Genomic DNA, 22,104 nt, shown 5'->3' with positions numbered 1-22,104 from the left:
TACGTAGTTGTAAGATTTTCCCAAAATACCCATTTTATGGTACGTTGTATGTCACCCTTAATTAAAAGGACAATTTCATAAAGTCTATCAAGGGGAGCTACTCTGGTATCAGCTGTCTCCACAACAACATAACGGTTAGTCGCTGTCACCTTCAGTAGTGGACGCAGGGCCTCTCGCACAATGGTAATCTCTGCCGCGCTGTCCAGCAGGGTCAGAGCCCAGGTCAGATTCCGAAGCTGCATTCTCACTACCTGTGGCATATCTCGCTGTTAAAGCGGTGACCTTTTTCTTCTGAAACTGGGGTCTTTTCGGTGTCGAATCGTCCTGTTTGCCTTTGCCGTCTTGTGGGCGAGGCTGGTCGCGTCTCCGCTGGCCACCCCGGCTTCTGCCGCCATCTCCACCACCCGCCGATGAGGCCGATGTGTCCTGTAAAGAACGAGGAGAGCGTTGATCAGGAACCTGAAACCTATCAGGCGACTTAATTGTAGCACGGTCGCGCAAATCATATACGCGCTCAGTAGACGCAGGCACCGGTGACTGGGGACGAGACTCCTACTTCTGCTGCTGTTGTTTTCCCTGACCTTTCTTTTTCGGCCAATTCTGCTTCTTAGCCTTGGGCTAGTCGGTAGTCTCCGACTTCTGACCTTGGGGTTGCTTCTTCTCATTTGTAGAGAAGGGCTTGAGCCCCAAACTATTACAGCCCACGGTCTTATAAGCCGCCGTAAATTATAGGTAACTGGCGGGATTTGTTGGCATCGGGAACGGCCAGCAAAGCATTAGACACCTGAAAGTTGACCGCATCTCCCTTGACATTTGCAAGTACGAGATCAGCAACTACGTCAAAACTTCCGCATAGTCGCATTCCCAATTCAACCGCTGCCTCAGATCCGTGCTCATCCTGAACATGTTTGATGAGCGTCGGCAGGACCGTCATGGACGGGGTGCCAAAGCACCTCGCTTAAACTGACGCAAATATTTTGCCCCAAGTCTCACAGTCACCAAGTTCTTGGGTCAAGTCCTTAGGCATACTAATTGTGAGAATCCTGTGCTTTTCCACAGGAGACGTGTTAGGAAATACTGCTTCCAGCTGGTCAAATTTCTCGGCAAGCCAGAAAGGAAATTCATACCTATCCTGGGGGCGCCTGCCCATAACAGCATTAACCACAACAGGACTAAGTTTCAAACTACCCCGTCCGGCAGGAAGCGCCGCACCCCCCGGGGCCCCGCACGGGAGATTGCGGGATATTTATTGTACTAACGACCGAATTACACTGATTGCGACTGCATGTAACGTTCACAAATCTGCAAAGGGAACGGTTCCATGCCGAGGATGCGGCGTAAATCCAGCCAAAACAGGCCAAGTTGCGCCTGGAATGGACAATGGACCTAACCTGGAGCCTAATAAGAAGTGGGGTAGGGCGCCAGTAAACCAAACTCGGTGCTGCCAAGTGTTAATCGGAACTTCCTGTGTCCCATAGGGAACATACTCCTGTGGCACGACAGTAGCAGTATAAGTTTCAAACACACCAATATTTGCATTAGCTGCCGGGAAGGTCACCCACGAATAGAAAATTTCGTAAGGGAAAGCCACTTCCGCGCTAACCACTAAAAACACTGCCATGCCCTAGAAACCGACGCCAAAAGTCAGCAGATGATTGCGAACCGCAATTCGACTATGTTGCGGTATATCGACGGCAGACATAGCGACACAGGAAGAAAATGGTACAACAAAAACTATGTAGCACAACTGGGTAGTAATTCAAAAGGAAAACCGTTTGAAAAGATGCAAGCTTCAAAGACCTATGTAATTATAGGTAGGTTTAACCAACACTACTATTATCCGGAAACTATAGTGAAGGGGTTAAGGACCGATAGAAGTACTTCTCAAGTGTCATGTAATAAGACCACCATCTTTAGGGCGACATGTCGCAGGGATTCCCCTTCTACGCAGAACTGTGCGCAAAGACTTGGAACCTTGGTGAGTTAGGGTGTGCCAAAACTCACCTTAGTACCCCAAATCCCCTACCAGACTAGCAATCAGTGTCTTATTGGTTCTTACAAATCCCCAATTATTAGACAACCCAGAACATGGACAAGTACACCTCAGGAAATGTGGAACACATAAACACTCTTTCGTTCTACTCACTGATCAGTCCAAAACAAGGAGTGAATGAGGACACGTGCTAGTTTGAAATATGCATTTCTACTGCTGTGTTCTCAGGTACAGTATCTTAGCTAATACAAGCAAACATATTATAAGAAACAAGGTTATCAGCATAGTTACAATTCCATAGAATACAAAGGGAGAAAGCATGTTAAATGCTACAGGTCAGAAGGCAAAAGGTACCTAAATCTTACCCTCCCTTGCTAGTATATTGTATTGGATCTATAGAAGGTCTCTTGGGTTTACAAGGGCGGCCCATACCTTAGGTTCTAGTAGAATGAGATTACATCATATTCTACACCAGCTCTCTGCATGCGAAGGTTCGTCAGACTGTGTCTACATGCTCTACGCGGTGCAATATTAAACGCGCTGAAAACTCAAGCCACCCACAGCTGCATATGTGTTATGTCTAGGATGTGCGCTGATCAGACCTAATAACAACTACTGTGTTGAAGTAACCTTGAGGGCCTCGGCACTCACTGTGCAGACATAGGTTACCAAGCTAGACTGATACTATAGGAATAACATATTATTCTCGTGTGAAGCAAAATAATCCGCTAAACTCTAAACATTTACAATATCATGTGCCGTGTGCAAAGCAACAGAAAGGAGAAAATGGCGTTTAGCTTCTAACAAGCTCATGCTAACTTAACACAGTATAAAGGCAAAGGCAATCTATATGACACCTCTGTCCTGACACTACCCTAGGTTGGTCCCCAGAGTTAGTCCAACCACTTCCTTGGGTATAAAGTAGGAATCCTGACTACAGGACTTTAAATTTTACCTGGACTAAACTCTGCAAGCAGAAACTAAGTACTTTGATGCTCCCATTGTGTAAAGGAGTTAATCTCCTGCAGCAGCAGCAGCACCTAAACGCATCTGACCAGTTTGCATCGCCCGAGCTCCTAAGGACTCAGAAGATTTCTGAAACACAGGAGGTGGGTTCCAGAGCGTCTCTGAGGTCGATCTGCTCACTCAGCAATTCTGAAGCCAGTATCCCTCGTGGGGACTATGCAACCCGAACCCCCGTGCACCATGTACTTTTGCAGCAGCATATGCTTTTTGGCAATTCCGGAGGCTGTGCATTGGACTACAGGTAGTCCTGAACCCGAGCAGTATTTCCACTGAAGATCTCCGGTCTCCACTGTGGGCTGGTGCTTTGTGATTCAACTTGAGGTCCCTTCGCGATCCCTGGTCCGTTGGCCTGTGGGTCCTTGAGAGGATCACTTTGAATTTCTTTGTGCTTCCCCAGGACCTTGCTGGTCCTCACCATAACTTGTTTCCTCTGCCTGTGTGGGTTGCCTTTGCCAAGGCTTTTTGGTATCCGATCCGGACCCTAACCACTCGTCATCCTTTGTGGGACAGCTCACCTCCGGACTTTGGTCTTCATCGACATCTCCTGGTCCCCGTGGCTGCAGAGTCAAGCACCCTATCTTCCCACTTGAAGCGCCAAACATCGGTGGGCATTCGTCTATCGAGCCCTTGGTCACCCTGAAGTGACCCAGACTCTGTACCCTCTGCTTTCAGGTTCTTCTCACTGCGGATCCAGGACTGGATTCCACTGGACACTTTTCATCTTCCTGGCAGCAGTAGTTATCTTGTGTGTTTTGCTGTTCACCCTATGTGGGAAGGGTATGCCCAGACGTGGGTCCCTTGCTCACTAGGCCACTGGAGTCAAGCTATCCTGGCTGAAGACGGCTGATAGCCAGAAACCGGTCCTAGGATGCTTGATTCCGGTCCAGGGAAGACATGGTTTGGCAGTTCGGGCTGGACTGTTCCCATGAGGCACAGAGTCAAGACTGATTTGCATATGGCCATGTCTGAACTGGGGTGGCTTGGTGAGCAAAATAGCAATGGATTAAACCCAGATCTGTGACTGGGGGTGAATGTTTTGCCATTGTGCAACATTCTGTCCATCATCTTGTGTGTTTTGCTGCTCACCCTATGTGGGAAGGGTATGCCCAGACGTGGGTCCCTTGCTCACTAGGCCACTGGAGTCAAGCTATCCTGGCTGAAGACGGCTGATAGCCAGAAACCGGACCTAGGATGCTTGATTCTGGTCCAGGGAAGACATGGTTTGGCAGTTCGGGCTGGACTGTTCCCATGAGGCACAGGGTCAAGACTGATTTGCATATGGCCATGTCTGAACTGGGGTGGTGTGGAGTGCAAAAAAACGATGGATTTAGGCCCAGATCTCTGTACTGGGGTGAATGTATGACATTGTTCTGCATTCTGTCCATCAATTGTTGGTTTTGCATTTGTCACCCCGAGTGGGATGGGTATGCTAAGACGTGAGTCCCATGCTCTCCACACCACTGGAGTCAAGATATCCTGGCTGAAGACGGCTGATAGCCAGAAACCGGTCCTAGGATGCTTGATTCTGGTCCAGGAAAGACATGGCTTGGCAGTTCGGGCTGGACTGTTCCCATGAGGCACAGGGTCAAGGCTGATTTGCATATGGCCATGTCTGAACTGGGGTGGTGTGGAGTGCAAAAAAACTAACCCTGGGCATAGTTCGCGAAGTAGCGCTACGCGAAGCTACGCGAAGTGCACTTCGCACTATGTGAACTTCACGTAGCACTACGCGAGCGAGTAGCATGTTCGCACTGTGCAAGATGCGTTTTCAATGATTGCACAGTGCAGACAAGCATCCGGCACTGTGCAATCATTGAAATCGGCATCTTGCACAGTGCAAGCTGTAGTTTTCTGCCGCTCGAGTAGATTTTTCCTCGAGCTGCAGTTTTCTCAACGCGGACTGGTAGTTTCTCATTGCGAGCGGTCGCGAGCATGCGTGACCACTCGCAATGAGAAACCTGACCTCCCTGCGTTGAGAATCTCGCCGGGATGTCATTTTGCTTGCTCGCGGTCGCGAACATGACGTTGAGGACCGCGAACAAGCAAAAAATGACCGCTGCACTACGCTACGCGGCGCTACGCGTGTTCGCACTGTTCTACGTGCAGCTCGCGTAATGCGAAGTTGCGCAAACTTCGCAAACTACGCGAGCGTAGCGTAGTGCTTCGCCCAGGGTTTAAAAAACGATGGATTTAGGCCCAGACATCTGTACTGGGGTGAATGTATGACATTGTTCTGCATTCTGTCCATCAATTGTTGGTTTTGCCAAAGGACAATAAGTCACCTCACTGCTCACTACAAGGAGAAGAATCACTCCGCCAAGGACATATTCTGGATGGTCCTGGATAAACCTAATCTGAATTCTATCATCAGAAACCCTGAGAATGCCTTGTTCATTAGGGAACAAAAATGGATCTATAGGGTCCGTAGCCACAACGAGGGCCTGAACAATGATATACCTTCGAACATCCTGAATAACCTATAAGAAGTTATAGGAACCCATACACAACACCCCCTTCATTTACATCAGGGGACTCAACCTAATATAATCCTTTATTATGCCTCCTCCAACGTATATCTGGACCCACAGGTCACATTTTCACTTCCCCTTGGCATTATACACTGCTTCAGTAAGAGCTCAATTGTTATGCCTACATCTGTTTATTCACGTGCGTGGACGACAGGACTTACCCTACTGTCACTGAGTTGGCCTATATCATTGCCACAGTACTCCTCCAGGCTTCTAATTGCAGGTATAATCACATGACCTACTGTTGTCCTATGCGGTCTTGTTCCCCCTAGCTGCCCAGTTAAGTGCTACTGGGTTTGGGTCTATTACATGAGCATTTTTTCATGTCTCAGCATTGAACGTGCACCTTGTGTCCCAAAAGGTATTGTTTTTTCACCACAAATCAATTAGAGGAGCATTTCACGTCTCAGCAATGAGCGCATACCTCGTGCCCCACATGGCACTATTTACTCTTCACAGGGCTCCCGGAGTGCACATGCACACCCGAGCACACCTCTCCCAAGATGGGATCTGCAGTTGACCCTCTAGTTGAGCACAAGTTTCCCCTTCCTGTCCCGTTCCACGTCCATCATGTTTGCGATGATGTGTTCATGGGCAGGACTGGGGAAGATTAACAGGCCCCTCCGCATCGCAGCATTGCAAATCTGCACGGTCCTGGGAGAGACACATTTTGCTGCCACAGCTCACCTTGATGAAGTAAGTGGGGCTACCCATACAGACCCAACAGGGTCCGAGAGAGCTTGTGTTTGGGCGCATAGACACCGTTTAAGTGGACGTGTTCTGCTGTCCCTTGCAATTACACCAGGATGAGACGCCACCGGACACGGTCCGCATATGAAGTACCCAACGTAAACACTTATTGCCTCTGACATGGACCCATACAACAGAGACAGAGACCTGAGGTATCTCAATAATGGACCAGCAGTGCTTCTCAAATAAAGAGGTAAATTCCTCATTACCCACGTTCCACGGACATGAAAACATGCAGGCCTAACTAAGATCCCCTGGCAAGATTAGCGCACTCTTGAATCGCCCTGAAGAAGCCCATGTTTGGGCGAAACGCGCTGGCTGTCCATCTATGAAAACCAATCACATTTGTATTAAAGACACAATAAGGCTACATACAGCAACATGGACTCATTTCTTTCTCTAAAAACACAGATTTTGTGATTTACATTGTATATATATTGCCTCTCATACACCTTGAATGAATGGTACAGATTTACTCTGGAAGTTACGAGTTTACTGCATAGCACCCGGTTGGCCACCCAGACCCGGTCTTCCTCCACATTATGGGCGCTAGGATTTTGACTAATGACTCTCTATTTTATTCATCTTGTATTCTTTTACCCTCATGTCTCGCAGTGTGTGACTATAGGGAGATGTCCTCGCATCCCCGCCAGTTCAAGCTTAGATTTTAAATGAACTCGGTAAGCGTTACTATGTGCATGATGGTTTTTCTGTCTCCTGGCAACAATGCCTTGTTTTTATCATTACAATTGGTATAAACTTTGCTATATACAAGTGCGATATGAGTGCACTCTCTGGGACGTCAGTTTCAATGTATACACACCGCTAGGCTTTTTATTCACTCTACCCTGGCCTGTGCTGGTGTTCTGACGCCCTTGATAGTTGGGTGTTTTCATGGGGTGGGTGCACACCACTTCAGTTGTTATTTGTTTTTGCACAGAGGGCACTGCACATTTAATTTCACGCATGTTTTTATCGATTTTGTTACAGGTTCCTCTTGGATAGCAAGGCGCTCTACTACATTTCATCACAGCAGTTACTCAGAAGGGTGTCTTCCCTTCACCCGTGGATCAAAGGAGGTAGCGTTAGTACCCATGGGATAATTTCCTTGTGAGTACTGATGAAAGCCGGGATATTGAATTTTGCCGGCTGAAACATATCAATGGTTTTGCAAAGTGGGAAGATTGGTGACTCATTATAAGTTCCCCATACCACCATCCACTGGTCCTGGTGTGACCACTTTAATCTGGACAGGATACCCAACATTAAAGTTGTAATAGGGACTGCCTGTTGCAAGTTTAAATCACTGTTTCTGCACCTATGTTCACTTGTGATCCCATATCATTGACACTCACTTGTTGTATTGTCTTCCCCCTCCCTATTGCTCCACCTCCAGCATTGGTCTGCGCGGAGGTGTGTTAGCAGCTCTATGATGAAGCATGACACAGTTTGCTGTGTGTGAGGGCAGTTTTAACACCCCTGTGTGTTCCCCCCTACATGTGACTGCAGCTTGTATGAGTACACAGTGCCTCTTCTATATTGTGGTAATATAGTTGTTGCAGGAGGTCGATGCGGAACAAATTTCTCCTACGCCTTACTTTCTGTGTGAGTTAAAAAAAAACACTACGGCAGGATTTTGAACTTGGGAAGAGTACGGAAATAGTTTCATCCCAAAGAGAAGTTTGCAATCATCGACATCAAGTTGGCGAGCGCACACGTGGAAAATAAACCTCCCGGTGAGATTTCTGAATGCGACGGGGTCAGGTTCCTCATTGCAAGTGGACGCTTATCATAGCGACTGCTCACGTTGAGAAACTGCCCGTTTGCGTTGAGAAAGCTGCCGCTCAAGTAAAAATCTACTTGAGCGGCAGAATAGGAAAGCCTGTTCTGTGCATGGTGCCATTCGCGATGATCACCAGGTGCGGACAAGCATCCAGCACTGTGCAATTACTGCGAACAGCATTTTTCCATCAAACTCTGCCGCTCACGGAGATCCGTGTAGTGTGTCGGAGTTTTTTTACCACGTCGCGGAGTTACGCTATTCCTCAAACTCCGCCCAGGGTTAACTCTAAGTGAAGTGCCTGGTGCTGTGTGACAGAGTCTGGTACAAACTGTGGCTAAGGCATTGTATTCAATTTTATCTGAATAAAACTTGGTCTTGCTTGGCACCTGTTTCTGCGTTGATTCTCATTTTGCCACACTAACTACATATATCTAATAGTAAAATCATCTGACAACACAAAAATTCAACTTGAGCAGGGTCTTTGAACAGAATGACCAGACGATCAGTTTTAATGCCACCGGCTAATTACTTCCCTGATCCAAGGAAATCAAACAAACTGGACAAAAACCAACTAAACTGACAACGCTGCAGATACTGTCTCTATAGGTAAAAATTAATGCTTCTTCTACTATGTTGCTGGGCAGCAATTTATTAGCATCAATGTTTTTAACTCATAAAATTTGCACCTGTAAGGAGGCCTGGGCATTTTCATTAAGTACCAACAGACTGACGGACCTGGCCTGATTCGTAATACATGCACAAATAATTTGCATTCCCTCATAAATTACCTAAACACCCCTGCATATTATAGGGTTAATTCTGTTTGCTTTGGGTCCCTACACTTGAGTCCTCTTCTCACAAAACCTTTTTGGTTGCATTTTCCTTTACATCCACTTCATAACATTGTATTGTGATTTGAAATGGCTTTCTGTATCAATCTTTATTATTTGTCACAATACATGATTTGTAATGCAGTCTTTGGCAGCCAAAAGGTCTAAAAATACTAAAACACAGTTGCAGCCAGAATCCCTGACACTGAGTAACTTTCTCTCTTAATTTAGAAAGGCATCCTTGCCCCTACGAATTCTGAAGACTCACTGAATGTTGCTTAAAAGACCATTTTGTGTCAGGTGAGAGGAAAAGTGATGAGTGAAGACAGTTTTATGCACCTTTTTACTTTGAGGTAGCCCAGAGATGGATCTTTAATTAGACAGATGTTCATGATCTGGATTAGGTTATTTCAGGACAGGTGTAGTAATGCATGACGCCAGTGGTGAGATATGCATTAATTAATGATAAAAAGTATATGTCATTGAGGGTGTTTTGAAGGAACCCAGGATAGACCTTAAATCTGATTTGGAGACTAACGAGAGCTTCAACAGAAGAAACATATCTTTCACAATCAATAACCAGTAATGTTTTGTCATGGCGACCATATTTAAGATGAGAGCGGTAGAAGGCAACTACTACACCCATTTGCATTTAATATCTCCAGGCACTCCTGCAGCACCTACAATGCACTGGGTCACTTCAATAGCTTAGATGGCTTTTCAGGTCTTACTCAGGGCTAAGTAATGGCATTTGTGCAGTGCTACATTAGCTGATTTAATGTTCCAGCATCCACGTTTTGTGGTGAGCACACTCAGTTAGTTTCCTCACTGTATATTGTATGTCAAAAGATTATATTCACATAAAATGAAAGAAGAGGGTGACTCCTATGATAATTTGTTGTGGATGAAACGATATTCATTGTGTATTGTGAGAATACTGCTGCAGCTTTAGTTGTTTTGGATATCCATTGCTGTTTTACTGGTTGTTTATTTTGTAACCAATGAAGTGTGTAGCAACATATCAGGTTTTGATAATTTGACCAGATAACATGGCTCAAATCACTCACCTTGTAATCACTGGTCAGTTTGATGGTGATTCTGGTTTTCTTGTCCCAAATAAGAATCAATCCTATGCCAACGTCAATCACAAGAAAGATGCCATGCTCTCGTACTTTATATGGCACCTGCTCAATGTTACACACAGTCTCTTTGTAGTGGTTTCCACTTAAAATCAGGAGGCAGCTCTGACAAAGTAATGACAGGCAAATCAACAGACTGACTTGTTACATGGATAGAGCAACAACATGGATATTCAGGTTCTCTACTGCTCTTGCAAAAAGATGGGGTGTTTCTTTATAATAATATTAATAATCATAATCATAATAACAAAAAAATGATAATAATCTTTCTTTTGAGAGATTTAGAATTAAGTGGGTGCCACTAGTTAAGGTGAATATGGACCTTATGGTTTCTATTTGTTATGTCTTATATACATGTGACAATACTTTTTAACCGCTTTGAGCAGTTATAATAGTTCAAACATATGCTAACTAAGTAAAGTCGATTCTTAAAAACGTTAAAAACGACCAAAGACTGGTGGACCACTTATCAGAAGACTTTTTTAAGATCATTCATTTTGATGAATATAGTTTCAGGGGGAATTCAAAGCCTCCTTCTCAGCCTTACCACTGAAGTTGGGAGCATAGCTCTAATTATGCAAAAGGGTATTTAGTACCGTACAATATCACAATACAATGGAACAGTAATAGGTACTGTCCTGAAAATCCTTTTCAGAATTACACTTCATCAAGCACTTTATCCAAACACATAGCAAAACTACTCACCCCCACATATAATTTAATGGATTTAGAGCAGGTGGTCCCAATAGTGCCACATGGAACGTTTTCAGTAATCACTCGAAAGGTTCCAATGGAGTCACAAAAGTCCTGTCGAAAACAAGTCAATGACATTGGATGTTACTAGCTAAGCACTCAACATGGGCTGTCACACTGATATGTGCACCCATTCAAATTACAAAAACAGAGCCACATTTCTAGTTACCTGAGCCAATATGTATTCACAGTTTCCATTAAAAACATAGCGTCTGTTGTCAAAAGTGATGTAGTGCCCTTCTCCGTACAGAACACATGTTCCTAGAACTTCTTCTTGTGTGCAATTCCACTTTCCTCTGCTGCATTTGCTGTTTGGGAAGAGGATATGTTGTGTCAAAGATTGGTACATCATGCATCTGTTTGTTTATAAGCGTTTAAGTGCAGTTCTTACTATCTTAATGATCTCATTTTGATATATTAGAAAAAGCGCCAACATTAGATTGAAATGGCAAGATAGCTGTGTTTGTTATGATGATGCCTCAACACAAGACTGAAGCGCAGATTCTCATAGCTGTCACAGAATGCAGCTAGAAAGCACAGTGCAGCAGCCAGAAATACTGTGCTGCGTTGTGTGACAGAGAGAGAGAGAGCAGGAGAGCGCCATGTTTACAAAGATATGGCTTTCTCCTCCCCTCTCCCTAGCACCAGCGCTGATTTCAGCTGCTGAGCTCCATGCACACAGCGCTAGGCCAGCCACGGCCAGTGCAGGTATAAGTGTTGGGGCCGGGTTGAGGGGGATTCAACAGGCGACCACGAGGGAAAATTAAATAAATAATAAATATTCCCTCGAAACCCCCCGTTTAGCGTTACAAAAATAATGCTAACCCGACTGTAAATCTTTTAGAATCCGGGCCCAAATCTGTAATACAAACATATTAGCATATTAAAATGTATATTTGTAAAGAAGTGTATGTTTGTATTTGCCTGATTCGTTAAATAAACAATGTTCTTTCCAAATTCATTGTCCTGAGTTGCTTTTAATAAACATTAATTTAACTAGAATTGATTAACTAGCAGTTAAAATACATTTTGTTTAAAGAGTGGTTTATATGCTTGGTTCAGCTGCTGCAATCCTTGGATAAGAGGTGGCACCAAATAATAAAAACTAGCAGACAGACTTTATGATTCAGGGCACATGGTTGAACTGCTAGTTCGGCCCTAGCAGGTTCTATTTACTAAGATAAGTATAAGGGTAGAAATTACCGTATAGGTAGAGCTATGTCTAATCTAGGTGTAAATCTCAGGCTAAGTGCAATTTACCAACATCAACAAGAGATTTATGTCTAGTAGTATCTGCAGGAAAGTGGATTATTAGTTGGAGTGGATGGCAGTCCACCACAAGTAATACAGTTACTAACTGTAGTCAAACCTGAGCTCAACCTCTGGTAGTAATGGCATAGAGCAGACATGCTTACTTTAAAGAGAATGTGGAAAGCATTTTGAAGAACCAGAACAGATTTAATAAAGTCGCAAACACAACACAATAAGCATCCTACTCCAATTTATGAAAATAGAGACAAAATTACAGCAACGCCATAAAACTCCAATATATAGATCTTTAAATACAATATTTTGAAGGATTGAATGAAAATAACATTAACAAACGCAAAGCACCAATGAAAGTCAATGATCATGTGAAATAAGAGACTTAGCAGATTTTATGATTTGCAACTCCAAACTGAGGGTGATAAAGAGAGCATCTTCAAAGTTCTATGGTCGGAGAACCTGACACTTGGCTGTGACATTTTCTTGGCTGAAAAAGATTGGCATGTGAGTTTGCAATAGAAGCCCCATCAGGAGAACAGCTTTCTCCAAATTTGTTTCAGAAACAGGCAAAACCATGCCAAGAAGTGGGCTCTTACACAAACCCCTGCATTATTTTGCAATCATGTTAGCTGGGATGAGGCTTGGGATGAGGCTTTGCCTTAACATATAATACCCATAAGGCCCAGCCCGCAAGTGCAACCTCAGTACCCTATTAATCATGAGTCTAAAAAAGAAGTTAAATAAATATTAACACAACTTGGCTATCAAGGCATCTAGGAGCCTTGTAACTCACCAATGAATAATTCTTTGTTTCTAGTAGCGAAACCAGATCACTCATACAGATTAGACAATTAAACAGTCACACTCACACATTTGCAGCACAAAATGTGCATAGTGCAGCACTAATCAAAACAAAGCTCCAAAAGCATGTATTTGACAGCATTTACCGCCCTGGAGTTGCAAAAACAATTCAGTCATTTGGCACAAGGATATAAGAACAGCCTAGGTTTGTTCTCAGCCCATCCAGCAGAGCTATAACAAAGATATGACAATGAAGCATTGTCCTAAGTGGATGACATTATTCCTTATGGATAATGAATTATACATCCATCTGGTCAGAGTAGCTTGCATAATCATTGGACTTGCTGTGGTTGGATATAAATTCAGTTTAAAAAAATCCCAAAATTACTTATCTAGGTGGCCTGTTCTTTTTTTTATTTTTACGTAGTGCAAACTTGACCCCAAAGTATTGGGTAGCAAAGCGCTTTATATGAGCACCAGTTGCTTACACAAGGACACATTCATTTTTGTTTGGCACAGGGAGATTAAATGATTTGCCCAGAATCAAAGGATGTTGAGCGTCATTGCTAAGACTCACACCTGATTCCCCCAATTTGAGATTGACCACCCTAGACATAAGGCTACCTCCTCCCCCCAATATGAGTTGTCAAATTAAGTTAAAAGCTAACAGGCACACTTCTTAGAGAAGTGTGTGTTTTTACAAGCACCAACCTCAATACAAAAACTACATTTGCTTTAGGTTTTCAAAATTTTGGCAGAACGCACATACCAGGTAATGCACAACTGGTAAAACCGTTTTATGAACTGATCCATCCAGACACACAAATTTTGTGGGCAGTACAAGCAGACATGGTGGCTGCAAAGTACTTACACAAACGTGTAAATACAATAAACTTGGTAATCTATGTAATTGCGGGGACCACAGAATACACGTGTCATTTTCAATGAGGGTGACACTCTATCAATAGTACATCACTCACATCTATACTCCAATGCTGAAATGTGTTCTGCGCTTACATAAAAAATTCTGACAGCAGTTCTGAATGCTGTGGTTAAAGAAAGATTGTTGGTTCAGGGAAAATGCATAAATGTCATGACTCCCATCCCAGCCGTAGAGTCTGTCACAAAGGCTAGCATTCCTAATGTGAAAGTCTTACATTGAAGATGGATACAGTTGGCCAATTCCCGAACAGCAACAGATGTAGATCTCAGATTTGAACTACACTACAAACAACAGCTTACTTACAAGATGAACAAGAATAGGATACCCTCTGCCTAGTAAAATAATACCTCTAAATCAGTATGACTTTATAGTTTACACTGATTGTTATGCCCAGCCTGACATGGGAAAGAAACATCAATACTCTGCTGCTTGCACAGCACTGAAGGGTAAAATGAGGGATGGAGAATTCCAACCTCATAAACATATATACAATCAATAGGTGATTGCACTGCAAAGCAGCCTGAACTGAAAACTCTAATTCTGGCATTAAGAAATACAGACCCGAGTTTCCCACACTCATTGTATGAGATTCATATTATTGTGTCCGGTGTTATAATGAGTATTTACACTGTTGAAGCCAAAATGGATTCAGAGATGCAAAAGGTTCTACCATCAAGCATAACATTCTTTGGGGAAATGGAAAAACTCAAAGCAAATTTGCCAAAGGCTAATTTTATTCACACACTGAGCCCTCAACATATTGGATTACATTTTGGTAGGGATTTAATGGCTGATGAAGCCACAAAGGCAGCCATGCAAACTGCTGTCATCACTGCAATTACTCATTCCAGTGCAAAAATAGATAGAGACATATTGGCAGCTGTAACAGTTTCACGCAGTGGCACTCCATTACCCAGGTCATATACAGCAAAATACTCCAACTCAGTGAGCAGAATAATCCATTTGCTTGTCTTTCAAGAGTGGGAAATAAGAGTAATACAAAATTTGGACCGCAGGCCAGAACTGATTTTAGCGGCACATGAGGGGTAGGCTTCTGTCCACATAGGGATGGCAGCTACAGTTTCACTGCTACAGCAACAATACTGGTGGCCAGGTCTATATACTAAAGACTTTGTCCTTAAATGTGACATGTGTCACCAAATTAAAGTTTCCCCCATAGCACATCCACCCCAGACAGCTCTCTTAATTTCCAACAAGCCTCTCGCAAGTATTTATTTGGACCACTGCAGACGCTATCCTGTGGTGGCAGTTTTTATATACATACTACTAGCAGTCGATTTCTGCTCTAGATTTCTGTGGGTATGGCGACAGGGATCGGCTGATGCTCTGGCTGTTCTTAAAGAGATGCAAGTCTTTATCAGGACATTTGCAGTAGTTGCATTCCATTTGGGCTGAGGACCTGCGTTCGCCTCTAAGGCTTACTGGGATACATTGGAAACATTGGGAGTAACAGTCCAGTATTTTTCCTCATATCATCCAGAGGAAAATTCCACTGTGGAGAGGAAGAACCGTGACTTAAAGCAGCCTTTAACAGCTAGAGTATTAGATTCAAGTCATAGTTGAGTGCTTCACTTATATGGGATTCAGAGAGCTTTAAATAATATGCCATGAAGATCCTTGGTTGTCGGACTCCCTTTGAAGGCCTGAAATGGGTGCCGATGTGTGTACCTCACCTAGACAATCCTGTCCCAATGGTGGCACAAACTCATTTTGATATTATTGAGAATTTGGCTGTCTTATAGGAAATGAATTACTTTGGGAAGATAACAACATTAAACTGAAGACACGTTGAGGCACTGGGGAAGCTGATCTGTAACCGACAACCCCTGGCAATAATAGCATGTGATGTCCCTGTTTTCTTACAAACTGCCACCACCTACTTTGTCAACTTGGATGACTTTTCTTCAAATTCGAAAATTAATTGATTTGAGACATTTGGTAGACCCAGAGAATTATCTGTAAAGCACGGCTGACTTGCACGCTGTTCAGATTAAGTCACGATCCTTCACCATAGTGGTTGCCCCCGAGAACAGTTCAGGAAGTATAGCCGGGCTACAGGGAAACAAATGCATGAGGTATGTGTGAAGAAACACTGAAACTGGGACTTCATTTCCCAAAATCCTCTGATATGGTACAAATGTGCCTCAGCTGCTACACATCACATTAAGGAACATTTAGGCTTAAGTACTTCCCTTTTTTGAGGCTCAAGTGCTTGATAATCTTCCCTTGGAAGCAAGACTGTTGGTCTGTGGACTAGTTCTATCGATCCACTTTTACTGGGTGATTCCCCAACGCAACTATGTTCCAGTGTGGGCGTATTCGCATGCTGCATCTAGGTGGCAGAGTTCCCTGTGCCGGTTACTGGATCCGCACAGCAGGGATGTTGCTGATATTTTTCCCTGCTGGCTCCTGCTTCCCCCGTGCTGGCAGGGAGCCCTTCGCTCAGGGTTAGCTCTACATGCAGAGTTCATTGGAGGCTTCTGCTGGTGATTCTTCATTTTAGGCGAGGGCACTTCCCTTTTTCTTTCTCGGCCTTCATTTAAGTTTGCCATTCAAGCTCCGTGGATTAAGACGATTCGGTGTGGTAGGTTACACACCCTTCTTCTGGGGAGATTCTTTCCATATGATCTTTATTATTATTATTTTTATTACTCCTTGGTGTTATCGTCGCACTGGGCAATTCATTGATAGTCCGGCTAGATTAATGGCTTCCTGCAGCTCGCTCCTAAGCACAACTTTGACACTTGTACATTCTGCTGTGGACAAACTTGCTTGCCTGAAATACCCTTTGTTTGAAGTATTTAGCTAACTGAATTACTTTGTCTAATCTTGACAGGAGTTATCTGAGAGTTATTTGGATGTTCTTATTATTTTCTTTGCTTGGTAACTTGATGTATGAAGCAGGAGCAATGCTTCCAACTTTTGTCTGCTCAACAGCCCAGCTTTGTTTGTGTGTTGCATGAGTGAGTTTCAGAGGTGGGGGATTAGGGATTGAGGGAAGCGGGTGATTGGAATTACAGTGATAACTCTGATGTACTCCTCCTTTACCTACAGGTTTCACTCACCATGCTCGGCCTTCATTGGTAACCTCTCTCAGGTGCAGATTCAGCTAGAGGGCCGTCTTGTACTGTGAGGGTGTTTTTTATTATGGTGTCCACTCCCCCTTTTTCCCTGCATGTTCCCCTTGTGAAGTTAGTTCTTATCTGTCCTTCGGAGAAAATACGAAGGGGAGTGGCCAGACTGTCATCTCCTCATCGCCTCCGCAGACCAGAAGACTCAGGTTAGTGTTTACGTTTTTGTAATGCCCAGCATAAGTCAGCATTCTAGTGCTGAGCCTGTAACTACACTGAACACCCACCCACCACTGATGTCACTGGTCAGGTGACACAGCATGAATAAAAGAGGGCGAGCCCACGTGCTCTGGGCCAGTTGCACCATACCTCCAGTGTGTCCTGTGTCTGCGTGTGACTGATTGCCAGCATGAGGGCCTAGGGCCCATCACAGACTTTACAATGGCGACGAGGCGGTAACGCTAGCCACGCGTGCCGCGGCTGAAGAACATCGAGGAAAAAGGAAAGGGGAGCTGCCAGCAGTGAAGGCACACCCCCTAAAGGAATCGCCAGCCGCCGAGAGGCCAGGGCCAGAGAAGGAAAAGAGGGGACCGGGAGCCGACCCCACACCTCCCGTGCCCAGCGTGTGTGCCCCCCTGCCTGGGGTGAAGTGAGAGCCGTGCGGAGCCCACCCGCATCGACTGCCATCACGCCGGACCTGAATGCCCCCACAGATGCGGCAACCAACGCGGACCCACCCGCGACGACGTGAAAGGCCCGTAGGCCGGAGGTGAGCCCTCGCGATAGACTGCCTGGGGGTCCGCGTGAGCCTGAAGCGACCCCCCATGACTGAACAATAGAGCGGTGCCCACCCGCATAGTTATGGCGGCCCCCGGTGAACAGTGAAGAAAGCAACGCCAGCGGAGCCCACCCGCGGCCTGCCTGTAGCGCCTCCTACCCCCGCAGCGCAGCATGTGTGATGCGCGGCTGCCGCTGTGAGGGGGAAAGAAGGTGGAAGTGAAGCAGGACCAGCGTAGTTCACCCGCGGCCTGCCTGCAGCGTCCCCCGCCGCGTGTGGGAAGTGCGGCGGCGAGGGAATAAACTGTACCAGAGCGCCCGCAGCGTGGGGGAAGCTGCGGGGCGTCGACTGAGAAGCGGAGCCCACCCGCGATTGAGAGAAACAAGGCAGCGGGGAGTGTGTGAAGAGCCCCGGCGGTATAGAGAAGACAAGCGGAGCCTACCCGCGTGGAGGGAAAAGGCCCCAGCCCGAAGGTGAGCCCTAGCTGCAGGACGTGGGGGCGAGGATGAAGGCCAAGGAAGGACGACGGAGAGCAGAGTGGCTAACTGCTCCCCCGTCCCCGCCAATCAATCAATCAATCAAAGCATTTATATAGCGCGCTACTCACCCGGAGGGTCTCAAGGCGCTGGGGGAGGGGCAGGGTCCGCTACTGCTCGAACAGCCAGGTCTTGAGCTGCTTCCTGAAGGCGAGGTGGTCCTGGGTCAGGCGGAGGCGGGTCGGAAGGGAGTTCCAAGTCTTGGCGGCCTGGTAGGAAAAAGACCTTCCTCCTGTGGTGGCTCTTTGGATGCGGGGGACGGCGGCAAGGGCGTGGCTGGTCGATCGAAGCTGGCGTTTGGGAGCGTAGAAGTTGAGGCGGCTGTTGAGGTATCCTGGGCCTTGGTTGTGTAGGGCATTGTGTGCGTGGGTGAGGAGCCGGAAGGTGATTCTCTTGTTGACCGGGAGCCAGTGCAGGTCTCTCAGGTGTCCGGAGATGTGGCTGCGGCGGGGGATGTCCAGGATGAGTCGTGCTGAGGTGTTCTGGATCCGCTGGAGTCTCTTCTGGAGTTTGGCGGTGGTTCCGGCGTAGAGGGAGTTGCCGTAGTCCAGACGGCTGGTGACGAGGGCCTGGGTGACCCTCTTCCTGGTCTCGGAGGGGATCCATCGGAAGATCTTGCGTAGCATGCGCAGGATGTTGAAGCACGACGAGGAGAGGGCGTTGACTTGTCTGGTCATGGAGAGGGAGGAGTCCAGGATGAAGCCCAGGTTGCGTGCGTGGTCTGTTGGTTTTGGTGCGCTGCCCAGGGCGGTGGGCCACCAGGAGTCATCCCAGGCGGAGGGTGAGGATCCTAGGATGAGGACTTCCGTCTTGTCTGAGTTCAGTTTCAGGCGGCTGTTCGTCATCCATTTGGCCACGTCTGTCATCCCTTCGTGCAGGTTGGCTCTGGCGGTGGTGGGGTCGTTGGTGAGGGAGAGGATCAGCTGGGTGTCGCCGGCGTAGGTGATGATGTTGAGGTTGTGCTGGCGTGCGATGGCTGCGAGGGGGCTCATGTAGACGTTGAAGAGTGTTGGGCTGAGCGAGGAGCCTTGAGGAACGCCGCAGATGACTTCGGTGGCCTCCGATTTGAACGGGGGGAGGCGGACTCTCTGTGTCCTTCCGGCAAGGAAGGAGATGATCCACTCCAGTGCCTTCTCCTGGATTCCGACGTTGCTGAGGCGCTGTACTAGGGTACGGTGGCAGATGGTGTTGAAGGCCGCGGAGAGGTCCAGGAGGATGAGGGCCGCCGCTTCTCCGTTGTCGAGAGACAAACTGTGCCGATGCCCCACCTGAAAAGCCCCAGGGAGTAGCGAGAACCTCCTCCACCCCGTGCAGCGTGTGAGGCGGTGGAGAAGAGAGACAGCGGGCCTGTGGCCATACAGAGCGGTCAGCAAGGACTGAAGACAAGCCCCCCTTCCCGCGCAGCATATCCCGGACACTCGGCCAAGACCTGCGTGTTTTTCCGGCTCCTACCCGGCAGAGCGCGAAATACAATGCACTAGAAAAAAAAAAGTAAGTAATTGAACTTACCAGGGGAATTGAAAGAATGTGCAGCTGCCCGAGTAGAAAGCCGCAGTGAACTGAGGTCTGCAGCGCATGGGGAGCAACTGAGGCTGACAGGAGGCATGGCTGGAATCCCAGCATCGTGCTAGGAGGACCGGGAATGAAGCTAGCTGTGAGGTCCCTGAAACGGAGCACGAAGCCTGCAGTGGATGGAACATCCGAGGCTGAGATAAAGAATATAAAATAATAGAAAGCAACACTGCCATCTAGTGGCCGGAGGGAGCAATTAAGGGCAGGTGAAGAATCCCAAGGAAGAGCAAGCAAGCATTGGCCAAACCAAGTGCCAGATGAGCGAATGCACAAGCACACGACAGCGCAGGGACATTGCGGTGAGCACATCTACAGGGAGGAAGATCTGCGAAGAATACTCTCACCTCACAGATTGCGACGCCACGCCAATACGCAACCTCCTGAAGACAAAAGGAGACTGTGCCAGAGGCACAGAACAAAGGAACAGTGTTGTCGACAAGCCAACCCTGAAGGATGGTCAAGGGGACAGGTAGTATAGGGCTGGCACAGCAAAGCCACGCAGCAGCACAAGACTGTAGCAGCAAGGAAGTGCAGCAAAAGCAAGGTTAAAAGCCAAGGGCAGACTGCAACTCATTGCCCTCCAGCAAGACGACAGTGGTCAAGCGCAAGAAAGCACCAGGAGTGCCCAAAGTGCTCAGAGAAGAGAGCGAGGAACGAAGGTCAGCACTGCGACGCCAGAAGTGCAGGTACTCTCCAGAAAGTGCAAGGAAGACGCCAGGAGACAGCGCAGGAACGTGACAGGAGTGCAAGAACTCCACACCCGCATGACAGGACCGCGCAGCACTGCGCCGGAACGTGCCAGGAGAGCCAGGAATCAGGAGCGCCAGAGTGACGCTACACAGCGACGCGCCAACGCCAAAACAACGTGACGGTGAATAGCGACCACGAAGAAGATAGCACAGCATGACGACTCATGCCGAAGGTGAAAGCCGACCACCCAGTCTGGTCGCCAAGGAAAGAAAAGAAGCAACTGAGAAGATGGCGACAACCGGTTCAGTCACTAGAAGATAAGACCAGTGTCTGAGAGCCATGCCCAGACCAGAGAGAAACAGGTGTAGTGCACGCTACCTGGAGAAGACTGGTTGGGAAGACCAAGGCAGTACAGTGACCAGATCAAGTCGCAAGAAGGAACAGGGAGAAGAAGGGCGTGACGCCATAAAGAAAAGGAAGAAGGAACAGTAGAAAAGGTCGCAATGCTAACCCGGGGAAGTGAGTGACAAGAAGACAGTGTCCTAGGACTAGGACAAGACCAGGATGACACGTGCAGAGTGCGTGCGCTGCATGGGGAAGCCTGGCCAGAGAAGATGAAGAAAAGGGGACCAGGGTACGTCGTGAGAAGAGGAGAAGAGAAGAAGAAAGATCGGAGTGGCATGCCGCCACCGAAGAAAGAAGAAGAGAAAAGTCGGAATGGCACGCTGCCACTGCAAGAAGAAGCCGCCCCTGCGGAATGAAGCAAGGTGACAGGCACTGGAACACCTGAGTGCAATGGAAGACAAGCCTGGCAAGAGCACCGGCAGCGCAGACCAAAGACAACCACCTACGAGCCATCCATCCACATGGTGATCGCAGAAGAGAGCAAGCTAGACGGTTGGCGACATCTACCTCTGGGGTTGAGCGGAAGATTGGATGGCGAGACTACTCAGGACTCTGGAAGCTGAGGAACTGACCACCTCGCACCAGCCCGTGGCAACCCAGAATCAGAGGCCTCAAGGGACTCTGGTGGCAGCAAGTCCCGCACGGTAGACAGGTCTACAGAAGCGCGTCTGCAGGACCCAAGGGATGAAAGCCTCGCGAGCAATGAAGAGAGTCGACAACTCAACCTTCAGGTGGAACTAGGACACAATGGTGAGGCTCGTGGAGCGCCCTGCTCACGGCCCGAAGGCTATGGTGGAGCAACACGACCGAAAACACCAGTCCAGTGGAAGCCTGGCAAAGAGGTCCTCCCGGACATCTGGTGAGAGAGGAATACCGGTGAGAGGGGCATCCTAGTGAGAGGGATGTGTGCACCTACTCTATTCACCTGCCAAGAGTCAACACTAAAGCCTGCCCGGAAAACATCACGATGTCAGAAGAGAGAACAAAACCAGAAGACTGTTGACACCTGTGTCATCCATTTATCTCTCATCACCAACGGAGTGAAGCAAAGGCAGGGCTGAGAACAGCGGACAGACAGCACAAACAAAGAATGAACTCGCCGAACAACTGCGAACCGTGCCACCGAGAACTGTTAGTCCTGAATGCAAGAACTATGGGGCATATTACCAACGTTAAGCGATATTTATCGCTAACGATGCTTAGCAACGACTTTTTTAAC

General features: G+C 47.0%; 1 protein-coding gene across 2 annotated transcripts in view; it reads right to left on the bottom strand.

Moving 5' to 3' along the window:
* The window catches only part of LOC144823879 (mucin-5B-like), a 737,446-nt gene that overhangs the window by 547,370 nt on the left and 167,972 nt on the right, over window positions 1–22,104 (bottom strand). For both annotated transcript variants that reach the window (XM_078682767.1, XM_078682768.1), the window contains 3 exons: window positions 10,972–11,110; window positions 10,755–10,856; window positions 9,978–10,154 (listed from right to left, as the gene is read on the bottom strand). In XM_078682767.1, coding sequence (XP_078538893.1) covers window positions 9,978–10,154; window positions 10,755–10,856; window positions 10,972–11,110 — 418 coding nt within the window. The remainder of the gene's footprint in view (window positions 1–9,977; window positions 10,155–10,754; window positions 10,857–10,971; window positions 11,111–22,104) is intronic.

This window comes from Lissotriton helveticus, chromosome 3_1 (genome assembly GCF_964261635.1).
Source record: "Lissotriton helveticus chromosome 3_1, aLisHel1.1, whole genome shotgun sequence".
NCBI lineage: Eukaryota > Metazoa > Chordata > Amphibia > Caudata > Salamandridae > Lissotriton > Lissotriton helveticus.
Note: the sequence above shows the minus strand (reverse complement) of the source record. Positions and strands in the feature narration are given on the sequence as shown.